General features: G+C 59.4%; 1 protein-coding gene across 5 annotated transcripts in view; it reads left to right on the top strand.

Annotated features, from left to right (window-relative positions):
- The window catches only part of TSPAN18 (tetraspanin 18), a 172,487-nt gene that overhangs the window by 154,660 nt on the left and 3,795 nt on the right, over positions 1-14,032 (top strand). For all 5 annotated transcript variants that reach the window (XM_077767448.1, XM_077767453.1, XM_077767450.1 and 2 more), the window contains 6 exons: positions 36-108; positions 2,002-2,196; positions 7,804-7,878; positions 8,920-9,018; positions 9,315-9,497; positions 12,756-12,839. In XM_077767448.1, coding sequence (XP_077623574.1) covers positions 46-108; positions 2,002-2,196; positions 7,804-7,878; positions 8,920-9,018; positions 9,315-9,497; positions 12,756-12,839 — 699 coding nt within the window. In that variant the 5' untranslated portion in view covers positions 36-45. The remainder of the gene's footprint in view (positions 1-35; positions 109-2,001; positions 2,197-7,803; positions 7,879-8,919; positions 9,019-9,314; positions 9,498-12,755; positions 12,840-14,032) is intronic.

The raw sequence follows: 14,032 nt of genomic DNA, 5'->3' as shown, positions 1-14,032 counted from the left end.
GTTGTGGGGAAACTGAGGGCCTTGTTGTTTTGTAGGTAGAACACCATGGAAGGCGACTGCTTGAGCTGCATGAAGTATCTGATGTTTGTTTTCAATTTCTTCATATTCGTAAGTACGGCTGGAACATTCCCGGGCTCTCCCTGGGCCTCTGCTGGGTGTGGAGATGAGACCGCCCTTTGAAGTCCTCGCAGGGGGCTGAGTCCTGGGGGCAGGAACAGGGGGCTGGTGCTGGTGCTGGAAGAACTTCCTGGGTGAGAGGCACCCCCACTAGGGCCCGCCCCACTGCAAAGAGCCACCACCACGGGAGAGGTGGCCTGCACGGGAACGCTGGGGTGGTTTGTGTCCCCGACAAAGGCTTGGGGCCCTAGGGATCCGATCCCTGATGGAGAGTCGGGGAGAAGGAGGAGACGGGGGTGATCAGAGGGCAGGACAGAGAGCCCCACTCACCCCTGACCCCCAGAGTGGCAGGGCTCTGCCGATGTAGTAACTGCCTGCTGTAATCTGAAACCTCTCTGGGACTGGGGTTCAAAGCTGGCTCTGCACCTTACCGGCTGTGTGTTCAGAAACACATTTCACCTCTCTGAATCTCAGTATCTTTATCCCTTAAGTCCCTACCTCAACAGGTTTTTCTTTTTTTTTTTTTTAATTCAGCGAGATTAGTTTAGGAAGTGCCCGGAATGTGCCAGCACTCCGCAGCTTGGCTCCATCCTTAGTATCTAGTCCATGGATTCTCTATAAGAAAACACAGAGAGGCCCTGAGGGCTCAGGTGGCAGCCCAGCGCCTTGTAGCCCCACCCACCGGCTGGCAGCCCTGACCCTGAGGCCGCAAAAGCTGTCCTAATCCTGCCAAGCCCCGAGTGAGTAAAAGTCCACCGATGCCATCCCGGACAGGGTCACTGTGAAAGGAGAGGTTCCTTTCTGGTCAAGTCTGGCTCTTCCTCTCTTCTCTCTCTCCATGTATTTTGCATACATTTCCGCAACTCTCCTGGGTTCCCTCGCTTGCCCACATCATACAGACTTGAATTCCAGGCGCGACTTCCAAGCTCACGGGTGCCACCGGGGAAGCTCTGGTCCCCCCACCCCACGGGGATTTCAGACACTTTACTCCCTTCCAACTCTGATGAGGCCCAACTGTTTCTTCTGCAACAGATCTGCTCCCAATGCTGGTCTATCCCCAAGAAAAGTGCAAGGGATACTTATTGAAACTTGCTAAGTACACTGTATCCATTCTGTCCGTCCTTCCTGGAGGCCACCTTGGGAGATGGAAATTTGTATCTTCTTTTACCCAAAGAGGAAGCTAAGGCTCAGAGAGGTTAAGCCACTTACCCAGGGTCACACAGCTGATAAGAGGCACACCCCCTTCTCTGGGCTGAGCTGGCTCTCCCCAGAGCTGAGTAAGGCATGGAGAGGTGGGCGGTGGGCATGACAGAAACAAGAATGCTTTCAAGGAGCAAGCTTGAGAGGGGCGAGCTCCTGTTGAGGACTAAGAGGAAGGCTCGTGTCCATGTTTTTCTAGCCCCTAGTGTGGCCACAGCCCAGGCCTCAGAGCACATTTCACCGGCTTGGTAAGTGTCAGAGAGGCCTGGGATTCCCCCTGCCTCTGCCATGAACTTGCTGTGTGGCCTTCAGCAGTCACTGGCCCCCTCTGGGGCTCAGTGTGGAATCAGAGGGTTGGACCAGAGGACCTGATTTTCCAGGAGGTCTGACATCTAAGGAGAATACAAAAGTGGCGGATAACATGATGTGGCCCCTCAGGAGCCTGCCCTGGGACGTGTGTCATAGATGGGGTTCAGAGGGTGCCCTGAAGTTCTGAGTAACCAGGAAAACGCAAAACAGAGACAAGCATTGCTGGGAAGGCCATGAGGCGCCTGCCCGGTTCTCTGGTGCTCGCCGTCTCCACCAGGGACCTCGCTGGGTGGGGGACGGTATGGTACGAGTGGAGTGTCTAACCTCCATGTCTGCCTCTTCCTTCTCCTCCCTCCTGACCCTCCCTGAGAGCAGCTGGGCGGGGCCTGCCTGCTGGCCATCGGTATCTGGGTCCTGGTAGACCCCACCGGCTTCCGGGAGATCGTGGCCGCCAACCCCCTGCTGATCACGGGCGCCTACATCCTCTTGGCCATGGGGGGCCTGCTTTTCCTGCTCGGCTTCCTGGGCTGCTGCGGGGCTGTCCGTGAGAACAAGTGTCTGCTGCTGTTTGTGAGTACCCTCTGCTCCCCCCACCTTGGGTGCCACGTGTCCACACCGCGGAGGACTCAGAGCTCAAACCCAGGCCTGAGCCAAGTAGACCGGCCACCAACCTGTTCCGTTGGCACGTGCCCTTCAGGTTTTGGAGCCTGGCCCTGGCCCTGGGCCCCCGCCCACCATGTGGACTGGCTGTCCTCACGTGGAGAGTGGCCTCGGCCCCCAGGTCTGAACAGCCAGGTATCCCCAAGGCATAGTCCACTGAGAGCATGACCCAGGATGCTTCTGAGAACTCAAATGTAGAACTCCATGGGAAAGAAGGAGAGATACCTGTTTGCATTTCTGGGTTTCAAACACAGGTGATACGACCTCTGAAGTCTCTTTATTCGTTAAGTAAATCGTCCCCGAACTGCTCCTGCAGGCCCCGGAGTTCGCCAGGCGCTGAGGGCCGAGCCGCCGCCCCCTCCCTGGCAGACAGGCAGGCAGTGCAGCAGGCCTGGGTATGGGCGCGCGCCCTGCTCGGTCCCTTCACTAATGATGGGTCTCGGGCCTAGTTTCTAAGCCTCTCTGAGCTTTCGTGTCTTTGCTAGCTCATCAAGGGACGGCGTGGCCATGGGTGGAGCCAACCGAGGCAGGCAGTGGGTGTTCTGCTTCTCTGAGCTTCTGTATTCCCGGGGGCTGGGGACCTTTGGGCCTGTGCCTGCTTTCCTGGCCTTCCTCCCCTGGGCGCCCCGGGCTGGAGAGCTGCTCCTCTGGGGTAAGGTAGAGACAGCCCTGCTTAGAGAAGGGTGTGTGTGCAGGTGCCGGAGGGGGCGGGACTTAGGCGATAGGGAGGCGTGGCTGGTCAGCAGGAGGACTTTCCTGCAAGGTTATTGGCTCCTGAGGTTTTGGGAAGTAGAGATTCACCCCGGCGCCTCCTCCCCAGACTAGCACAGATTGGGTGGCCCCTATTCCTGTCGCAGTGACACCTCCCACGTCCCAAACAGGAAGTGAAATCAGCTGTGAAATGTGTGACTCGGGAGCCCTGGGTCCCTCTGGCCTTCAGCAGCCTGAACCCTGCAAACTTTTCATCTGGAGGGAAACAGAGGCCTGCGAGCGCCCCCTGGCGGGCAGCCCTCGACAGCGCCAGCCGGTGCCAACGCTGGCTTGGGAGCCCACAGGGACTTTAAAAGGAGCTGGGATTTGGGTCCTTGGATACGGCAGCCTTCCTTCTTCCCCTGCCTCAGCCACCGAGTCTCATCCCTGATGCCAAGGCAGGGGGCCAGGCTGGGGTGCTGGGCTGGGAGCAGGCTGGGGCCCTCAAATGTCCTCCCCATGAAGTGGCAGCCTCTGAGCCTACCAGTGGGTGGGTACATCCGTCCCCGGTGTTCAGGGGAGAAGCAAGACCCAGAGAGCAGCTGAGGTTTGCTCCCAAGTGCCCCAAAGAAGAGCTGAGGCCTAGCTGTGGCCAGGGTCCAGCATTCAGAGCCTTAAAATAGCCCCTTCCACCCCTCTCTCTGCCACCTTCTCCTTCCTTCCTTTTCTCTCTACGTTCCTCTCTTTCCTTTCTCCATCTTTCTCCACCTCTAGCTCTCTGCCTCTTATCTCTTGCTTTGTATTCGTGCTGCCTTTCCTGATCCCTCTCCTGAGCTCTTCTAGTCTCTCCCCCTCTCTCCCTACTTCCCCTGTGTCCCCTTCCCTCCCCTCCTGTCTCCCACTCTTCCCCTCCCCTCCCTCCTTCTCTGTTCCCCTTCCCTTCCCATCCCTCCTCCTCCTCTCTCTGAAGCCCAGCACCTATTAGCTTGAGGTCAAAGTGCAAGTCAGAAGCAGGGTACTTTTTTTTCCCCAAGAGACAGAGAGAGACAGAGTGCTAGCGGGGGAGGGGCAGAGAGAAGAGGGAGACACAGAATCTGAAGCAGGCTCCAGGCTCTGAGCTGTCAGCACAGAGCCCAATGCAGGGCTCGAACCCACACAACGTGAGATCATGACCTGAGCCGAAGTTGGACGCTCAACCAACTGAGCCACCCAGGCGCCCCACTAGAAGCAGGGTACCCTTGGACCCATGAGGGTCCCCTATCTCTCAGACCCCCATGTTAGTCAAGGAGCTGCTAAGCTAAAATGAACTCCCATGTCTGAAATTCACCTAAAATTATGTGCAGAGCATTACATCAGAGCCCTGTGCTTCTGGGGACAGATACCGCAGCTTCAGGAAGGTTTTCAGATACATTCATGACCTCATGACCTAACGAATGAGACGAGCCACTTCTGTCTTCTAGCCTGGGCCACTCCAGCTGAAGAGGGGCACCAAGCCTCCCCACTGGGAGCCACTCGGGTCCCTGGAGAATCCTGAGAGCCCTGCCTCTCAGCCTTCAGGGAGGGTGGAAGGCTCATCGGGGACAGGATCAAGAGGGAGTGACATCAGCCGCCTCAGCAGAGGAGGAGGAGGTCCGGGGTGGGGGTAACGAGCTGTCCTAAACCCACTGCTCTGAGTCTGAAACCCCAAGGCCCCACCACCCTCGGCCGACCTGACCCTCGAGCCTAATGCCGGCATGAAAAGAGAATGGCAGAAAGAAATGAGCGTATGTAGAGATGGATGAGCTGAATGGCACGTGAAGCATGTGAATTCGGTAAACGTCTTTTCGAAATGAGAACTGAAAGTAGCCGGGCCGGTGGGCAGACGGGCTGGAAAAGCCTGGAAATGCCTGCAAACAGGCAAGATCGCAGTTTCCGCCCCTTTGTTAATTTTTCCATCCTAAGCAAAGTTGTGTCCACCTGATGCTCGGGAATTACTGGTGAAGGTGTGTTTAGGCAAATGGGATGGGGGGAGATGAACCCTGAGAGAGGCCTGACCCTCTGCGGGAAGCCCCAGAGGGGTCGGGAGCAGCCCCAGCGCAGGCCCAGGGGAGACCGTTTAAGCAAGAGGAAATTGTCTCATGCTGGAGAAGGCCGGTGGGCTGAAGTGCCCTTGTTACTGGCGCGGGGCTTTGCCTCGGGTGACGCGTCACACACCCTCAGATCCCCCCTGGGTCCCTGTGCTTAGGGAAGTCCTGGTCCAGGGAAGGAACTACGCAGGCCCCCTTCCTCGGAAGAGGCCTACTTCCTCCTTCGAGTCACCAGGTTCATTCTTAAATTTCATCTCATGAGTCATGAGCCTTGGCTCACCGTTAACTGCGTGAAGATGGAGGCCGCCTCTGCCTTGTGTGTGTCAGTTTGCCAGTTCCTAGCATAGTGCCTGGCACACAGCAGGAGCTCGGCGAAGAGCCCTGGAATGGACGGACAGAGGGGAAGTGGTCTTAGAGGTCTTGATAAGAGCATGGGCTTTGGAGCCAGAAAAGTCTCCATTCTGATCTCTGCTACCTCCTGGCTGTGTGGCCTGAGGGCAGTTACTTAACCTCTCTGAACCTAGACTCCTCCCATGTAACATGAAGGCGATGGTACCTCTTACCCAGCCATCGTGTTGTGATCATCGCTCAGGGAGAAAACGAGCGTCTTGCTTAACTCTGTTCCTAGCCCGTGCCGGCACTTGAACCTGAAAGAATTGAGTTGATCCACAAGAGACCCTATAGGCAATCTGAACAGTTTTCAGACCCTAAGGCTGTTACAGGGTCCGGGGTGACATGGTGTTCTGAGGCTGCGTTCTGGAATCAGAGTCCCCACGCCTATCCAGGTGGGCTGCCTACCGGCTGGGCCAGCATGGCCACAGCACTACCCTCTCAGGGTCCTAAGTCCCCCCTTGGTCAGCCGGAGGTGTAGACAGTAAGGGCATCTGCCTCACCAGGCCGCTGAGAGCATCGGAAAGAAATGAGGCGCGTAGGATCCGCGGCACCTGGGCCGAGAGCTCTCTCTTGGTCCACGGTAGCGGCGTTTCGGTTCTGAGAACTTGCCGCACCGGCACCTGTCCTCGGGAAGGCCGTGCCTGCCTCTTGGCGCAGAGCCAGCATGCGAACAGCTGTGCGCTGTGCCAGCCCCGTGCACCGGCTCACCGAGGCCGCGCCCAGCCATCCGGGAAGGCAGCGTGCTCCCGGCGAGGCGCCCGCGGCGTGCGCGATGCCTGAGCTCTGTCCCGTCCATACTTTATGGCTGTCTGAGCTGTGATCGGTAGCCAGGGCCAGCTCTGTAGCCTTGCTGAGGATGGAGACCGTTTCTGCGGCTACTCCTTGGCGGCCTGAGGTCTGCCGGCAACTCCACCCGGGGGCAGGGAGGGGCTCCTGCGGCGGCCCCGTGCAACACAGCCGGAAGGCCATCCATCTCCCGCCAAATGGAACCGCCAGGGCCCTCGATCATTGTCACAGGCGATGGGAGGCTGCAGAGCCTCTGGTGGAAGTGGGGGTTGTGGGGCCGCAGAATGGACCGTGGCTGTCGTGGCGGGAGGCACAGGAGACTCTCTGTGAGTCTCCCCTCTGGTGGGGGAGCTCTGCCCCCAGGCCCCAGCAAGCCTGCAGCTGACCTATGGGAAGCAGACCCCCGGGGTTCAGGAGAATCCCTCAGGCCAGTCCTGAGCCCCGCTTTCTAGCAGAAAGAGAGAGAGGAGGTAGCATCGTGCTCAGAGGGGACAGCTGGGGTGAGGGGAAAGGTTTTGCTCTGGCATTTTCGAGCTGTGCACTTTGAGGATAGTCCTTCCCTTCTCTGACTCATTTCCTCCACTGCGGAAATGGGGGCTGAGCAGAGAAGAACCCGTCATCCTTCTATGCTCGTAAGGGCCCCAACAAGCTTTGCTGATCCTGGCTGGCGACATACAGCACATTCACGTCCATTATTTCATGGTCCCCCAACCCCGCCGGTGACCCGGGAGTGGCTGTTAGCATCCCCATGTTGCTGACAAGGAAACAGAAGCTCAGAGGGGTTTTTAATGATGGTCCCAAGCCACACGAAGGGGGGCAAGGAGGCTGGGGTGTCCTGACGCTAAGCCCGGGACCCTTCGCCTCCTTCCAGCTGGGGCACGTCCAGTCTTGGGGCAGCCGGCCGAGGTGGCTGGGAGGGTGTGTGGGGACCAGGCTCCCTGGGCACGGGGGCCGGGGCCCTTAGGTGGGCCGACAGCTGCAGGGTTGTCACAGACTGGAAATGCCAACAGTCGGTGCCAGCAACAATGCCAAGCAATGAAGGCAAAGTCATTTCCTGTTTCTTCTGCCGACAGCCTTCAGCCAAAACAGTGCCCATAATGACCAGGGTCAGAGAGGTAGCAGATAACAGGTCATTACAGTGAGCAGGTGACTCCCAGATACCGCACACCTGTGCCGGCGGGCATGGGGCGTGCAGCCTGTGCTGATGTTAGTGATCTGAGGGGCGGGGGGGGGGGGCTGTGCATGCACCTCCATGGGGAAGCAGGAAAGGCTTCTCACCAGGCAAGGGGCTGGGCTAAGGCTGGTCTGGAAAATGCGGAGCTGGTGGGCGAGGAAGGGAGGGTCCCTCCTGGCACAGGGAGTGCAGGGGTGCCGTTTGCCCAGAGGCATATTTGTGGCTTACTTTCCCATATTTGTGTGGCCACCTCGCTGACTCTGAAGAGGGATCATTGGTGGGCTTGTCATGAACACATGCCCCGCCCTTGGGAGTGAAGTTCCCTGGTCGTATAAAACGGGCGCATTTGTGTAACAGGTGCCGGGGGCATCGGCCGCCGTCTCACGAGCCCGCCTCATGTCTTTGCAGTTCTTCCTGTTCATCCTCATCATCTTCCTGGCGGAGCTGTCAGCAGCCATCCTGGCCTTCATCTTCAGGGAGAATGTACGTCCGGGCCCCCGCGCCCCAGCCCCTCTTCACGGCCCCACAACCCCAGCGACCACTTCCTGCGAGCCTTTTCCCAGAGGGCAGAATCGGAGGGTCCTTAAGGGTCTCTGCTCCTCCAAAGCACCCGATACAACCCCACACCTGATGCTGGAATCTTCCATTCCACACCGTGCCCAGCAGTAGCCATTTGACAGTCTGAGGACAGTCGGAGAGGCTGTCCCCCAAGTCCTGGAAGACGCGAGGTGCAGAGCAGAGCACTTGCGCTCGAGGCCTGGCCAGCAGCCAATCTGGGCAACTTGCCCCCATCAGCCACCTTATCCCAGGAGCTCCAGTCGCCAGGGGCCCAGCTCCCTCCCCTGAGTCTGTAGGACTTGGCACTGCAGCCAAAAGGGGCCTGGAAAGGAGAGGGGTGAGGGGGTAGGAGAAGCAAGCCAGCTGGGGAGGGGGGCGGCATTCTTGCCTCCGGCAAGCAGGGGACAGGGAGGAGGGGGAGGGAGCCTCCGACTAGGGAGCCTCCGACTGGGCACCGCGCAGGGTCCCGGCCTTTCCCTGCAGGCAGGAAGGAGGGTGGTCAGACCCCAGGAGAGTATGTTGAGGCAGGAGCTCCTTCCAAGGACACCTCTGGAAACTGCATTTGCAGACGGCCCGCTCCGCACTGTGGTTTCTTCCGGGAGGCTGGGACCCAGGGTATCGCCCTGGCTCTGAGGAGCAGCTGAGGGTAGAACAGCTCAGGACAGCAGGCCGCCCGCCGTGGATCAACTCTGCTTCTGAGAAATGGCCGCAGGGCTGAGCAAGGTTCCCAGCGTGCCCTGGCCTTGGGCATGCAGAGGGGTGTGCATGGGGACACGCCATCCGATAAGGGGAGGCCACAGGCCCTTAGTGGGGACTAGGGGCCACTCTGAGTTAGGAGGATCCCCAGCCTGGGCCCTCAGGCCTTCCCTCCCCTCCAGAAGCAGACATCGGAAGAGACCTGGCCGGGCGGGGCCGCACCAGCCCGCTGGCCCCGGTCTGAGCCTTGCCCTCTGCCCCTTCCCCCAGCTCACCCGCGAGTTCTTCACCAAGGAGCTCACCAAGCACTACCAGGGCAGCAACGACACAGACGTCTTCTCTGCCACCTGGAACTCGGTCATGATCACGGTGAGTGACGCCCCCAGGGATGCCGAGAGCGCTCGGAGCCATGAGGCCCAGCGGAGCAAGTGTCTGGCCCCCAGTGCCTGTGCCAGCCATCAGGGATCAGTCAGGGCCGGCCCGCTGGGCCCAGCCTCGGCCTGGGAATCGGCCTCCACACAGCATCTGGGCCATGATGTAATGGCTCATCGAATGCAGTCCGGGCTCCGGCCAAACCTGCTCGCTACCCCTGCCCCGAGCCCTCAGACAACTGTAATTGTCAGTGGTGTAATCACAGCAGACCCTCCGCTCTGCTCTCCTTCTAGTTTGGTTGCTGCGGGGTCAACGGGCCTGAAGATTTTAGGTTTGCATCAGTTTTCCGACTGCTGACCCTGGACAGTGACGAGGTCCCAGAGGCCTGCTGCCGGAGGGAGCCCCAGACTCGGGACGGGATCCTGCTGAGCAGGGAGGAGTGCCTTCTGGGAAGAGACCTCTTCCTGAACAAGCAGGTACCGGGCCCTGCTCGCCCAGGCAGGGGTGGGACGGCCAGAGTCGGGGCCCGTGGCTGCGTTGGCGCAGAGGGTCAGAAACCCTCTGGAAGGGTCGGCTGCAACGTGCAACTCCTGAATGGGGGCTGATGACCCAGCCAAAGCAGAGGAAGGACGGGGGGGGAGCAGATGGGCCAGCGATGGCCCAGGCTAGAGGGGCGGGCATCGCATCTGGGGTTAAAGGGTGAGTAGGAGTTTTCCAGCGTTCCAGGCAGAGTGCTCCCTGAGCTTCCGGTAATGCAGGGGGGAAACCAGCACCTGGATTACAGAGTGGGGGCCCCCCAGCCTTGATTCTGGGGGAAGCCCACACATGCTGTATAGAAGCACCTCCTGATCCCAAGGGGGCAAGGTTCCCCCACCCCCATCCCCAAGGTCAGGGAAACTACCAGATTCTTTGTTTCTCCTGCAACCCAAGGACTTTATCTCAGTCTGGGAAGAAGCCCCTTCCTCTTCTTGCAGGTACCACCTCTGGCCCTTGCTCTGCCCCTCCTCCCCCCTGCCCTGCACCAGGAGACAGACAGTGCTCTTGTGCTTGACTCCTCCTTCCTCCCACCCCCACAGCGCTCTCCTAGCCCCTGGGGGTGGGGGTGTGAGACTAGGCAGGGCAGGGGCGGGGTGGGGGTGGGAGAGGACCCCAGGATGAGCCGAGCTTGCCCCATGCCCCTCCCTCGATTAGGCTTTTAATGAGGATCTCCAGGGAGACTTCCAGATGCAGGAGACACAGCAGGGAACAGGGGGCAAGGCCCCTGTCCCCGTGGGGTACACAGCCTAGTTAAAGGAAGCACATGATAAACAAGGAGCAAACTCTGAAGTCCTACTTCCACACAGTAACGATTACTATAAAGAAAAGAAAACCTCAATAGGAGCTAGAAGGGACCAGGGCGGGGGCCTCAGGGCCAGCCCCTTAGAGCCCCAGGGCAGGGGCAGTGCGCTGAGGCCTGACCCTGCCATCCCAAGGCGTCTTCCCAGCGTCAGCGTGGAGCTCAGCACCTCGTCCCCTGCATGAGCCCGTGCCGTGGGGCCCCGGAGTAGGGGCTGGGAGCTTGGGGCAGTGAGGGCCACCCAGGGGTTGGGTCTCAGCCTCCAGAGAAGTCTGCAGGACAGGGCAGGGGGTTGGGGGAGGTGTTCAGGGCGGCCAGGATTGCTCCCTGCGGGGACAGCCTCTCTGGATCTCAGGTTCCTGCTGCGACAGCCACCGCTGGCCTTTCTCCCTGGAGAGATGGGGCTATGCGACTCCATAAGCACCAAGGAAAGGCCACCCTTCCTACACCCCTCCCCCACCCGACCCCCCACTGGGCCAAGCCACCACGCAGCAGCCAAGGACAGGCGAGCAGAAGTGGTGTGTACAACTTCGCGTTCAGTCCTTAAGAGAAAGCACGCGGCCACGCCTCCTCCTTCCCCCCCTGGCTGGAATGAACGTCTGGTGACAGCCAGCTGGGACCTACAGTGGCCCCTAGGATGTCACAACATCACGAGAGGTGACTGGGCCACTGGCAAGCCCATGGAACAGCCAGGCCACCATGGGCTTTACTAGGAAGGACAAATGAACTTCTAGCTTGTTGAGGGTGGCTGTGTTAGGGACACACACAGGCCTGTGTCCTCAGGCCACCTGTGAGTTATTCAGGGAGGCTTCTCAAGGGCCCTGTTTCCTCCAGGCTTCGCCCGCAGAGGCTCCCCGTTTCCGCACTCACCCCTGATTATGATACCTGCTTCCATCTCCTGGGCATGGCTTTGGAATCAGCTCATCAGGGAGGTCCCTGCATGGCGACATTAGTCCTTCATGGTGACTCTCCCTCAGAGCTCTGTGAGGGTCCCCCAAGACTGGCTTCTGGGATCCTTTTCTGAGACCCTCATACCCTTCCCGGGCATTCCTCCTTATAAAGGCCTCTGTGGAATGTCCGCTGCAATTCATTTCTTCTCCAAAGCCCACTTCCTAGAGCCCAGTGTGCACTTCTGACCTCGCCTTGCACCCCACCACGGCCTTGAGTCAGTGAGCAAAACATCATCAGATGGCATGGACCTGAGACCCCAGCGGAAGAGGCTTATGCAGATTCCCCTTTGTGCTGCACACACAGCAGGAATTCTGGAAGGTGGTGGCTTCCGCGGTGACATCAGTAGCTTGTGTCCCGTCGGTCAAAGCCTGGTCCCTGGGATCTTTGTGGCCTTTCTTTATACATATCAGTCCACGGTGGCAAAATGGCTGCATGGCTCCAGGCACCCCACCCATGTTTCAGACGCAGAGGAAGGGGAGGTGTGGCACCACCATCTTTCCCAGAAGGCCCCAGTAGACGGCTGCATAGATCTCGATGGCCAGGACTCAGTTACATGGCCACCAGGGGCCCACGGCAGAAGGCACCTGTCTGGATGTGGAATTAGCCCATCACCAACTGCCACTGAACTCCAGTGAAAAGAAATGAAGAAATCCAGAAAGAAGGTGACCGGTGACACATACTCAGACTCCCCCGTCGGCAGGAGTCAGACCTTCCCAGGCGGCTCCTCCAGCTCATTCCTCAGCCTCCCCCGGGTCCAGACAGCCCCCCAAGCAAGTCAGAATGTGTTCTCCTGCTGGAAACAAATCCAGAGGCTTCCCAGCAGATGCTCACCTTGCTAGAACTTGACTCCAGGCCAGAGTGCTGACCACCGATAGGAAATCGTCCATATCCCCCGGCTGTCGGGTGATGTTAAGTCTTCTGTCCTGACAGCGTCGCTGTCTCTCTGCTTTATCCCCAGTGCTCTCTACCTACTTCCTGGCAGGTGCTGCTGTGACCCTTGACACCCTATTCTCCTGGCATGAGAAAGCATTCCAGCCAGAGAGTGAGAGCAACACATGCAAAGGCCCTGGGGTGGGAGGGGGCATGGTATGCTCCAGAAACCAAAGGAAAGCCAGGGCTGGAGCATAGTGAGGGCTCAAGGTCAGGGCATCTATGGGACCACACCCACTTTCTCTGTGTGTCTGTATCCATCTCTATCCCAGTTCACATCTCCCCAGGACTGCTTGAGAAAGCCTTCATCCATTTAGAGGGGACCTTGTGGGTTAGGAGGGCCTTTGGTGTGTTGCTGCCTCCCACCCCCTCCCTACCAAACGGTCCCAACAGGGGTTTGACAGGGTAAGCCTGCTGCTGCCTGAGCTTTGGGGCCACATGCCAGGTCCCAGACTGCGTACCTCAGTCCTGACCCTGGTCTCTCAGCTGTGACTTCACCTCTGGTCCTTCCCTCCAGGGCTGTTACACAGTGATCCTCAACACCTTCGAAGCCTACGTCTACCTTGCTGGGGCGCTCGCCATAGGGGTGCTGGCCATCGAGGTAGGCAAAAGCCCCCACTTCTGCGGCTTCCCGGAAGCAAGGCACACTCGGGGTCTGGGGGAGACCTTCCCATGCCCTGGAGCCCCCCAGCCTACCTCTGTCTCCACATCCTAAATCTAGGACCCATCTGGTCTCATCTGAGCCTTATCTGAGCAAGTCTGAGTAAGTCTCCAGCAGGGGGTGGCGGGGCCCTGAGAGTCACCCCCATCCTCCTCCCACTGCCCTCATCACTCACTCTTCCTCTCTGCCTAATCCTCCCCCAAGGTCCAGAGGGAACTGTTTAACTGAGAATCCACACCACTGCCTTGAGGAAATTGCTGTGGCTTGTGCTTCTAGATCAGGCCTTTTCACTGTGTGGGGTTCAGGACTCAAGGACAGTCTTAACTAACCCCTTCACCCCCCAGTCCCAGAGGCCCCTCAAGAGGCAGGCAGCTGCAGACTCTGGCCGCCGCCACCAGGGGGCGCTTCAGCCGCGGAACGGAGCCGCCCCTCCCTTCTCCCGCCCCCTCCCGGATCTCAACCCCGCGCTCCTCCTGGAGTGTGGACTCCTCCTGGAGTGTGTAGAGCCCACGCTTGACCCGGCCGGCGGGGTCAACGAAGTCAGGCGGCCCGAGCCTCAGCCTTCCCGTCCTTCCTTTCGGCGACATCCCGAATGCGCGGCTCCAAGCCTGAGCTTTGCTCTGCTTCTCACGGTGCTCTGTCGCCAGGGAGCAGTTCGGGGGGATGGGGGAGGGGAAGAGGGAGGGGTCCTTTAGTCATTCATGTCATTCATGCGGTAAGCCTAGATTGAGCCCCTGCTGTTTGCCAGCGGCGTTGCAGGTGAAGACATCTCTGGGGTGGGGGTGGGGGACACAATGAGCCAGCAGCAGATAAATCTGCGCGGGGACCGCGGCAATGGCAGGGGTGTGCCCCATGGAAGAGCTGAGCTTTTGGACTCCTGGCTCTGCCTCTCCCCAGACAGGGCGTCTGAGCCACAGATGACTTCTCTGCAAAATGACGCTGCTAACGGTGGCCCCGGGCTGTCCTCGCCCCTGGCGATGTGGGGATCCCCCGAGGGTGGGGGACTACCTGCCTGGCGGAGGGTGCCAGGGGCTCCTTAGATGGTCTGTATTCTTCATCTGCCGTCCTCAGCCCCAGCCCACAAGCCCGGCTGTGGCCCCATGGGAGGCAGAACCCTGCTCCGAGAGGGGGAC

The sequence above is a fragment of the Crocuta crocuta genome, unplaced genomic scaffold, assembly GCF_008692635.1.
Source record: "Crocuta crocuta isolate KB4526 unplaced genomic scaffold, BGI_CrCroc_1.0 scaffold330, whole genome shotgun sequence".
Classification (NCBI taxonomy): Eukaryota; Metazoa; Chordata; class Mammalia; order Carnivora; family Hyaenidae; genus Crocuta; species Crocuta crocuta.
This window is presented reverse-complemented; position numbering and strand designations above follow the sequence as displayed.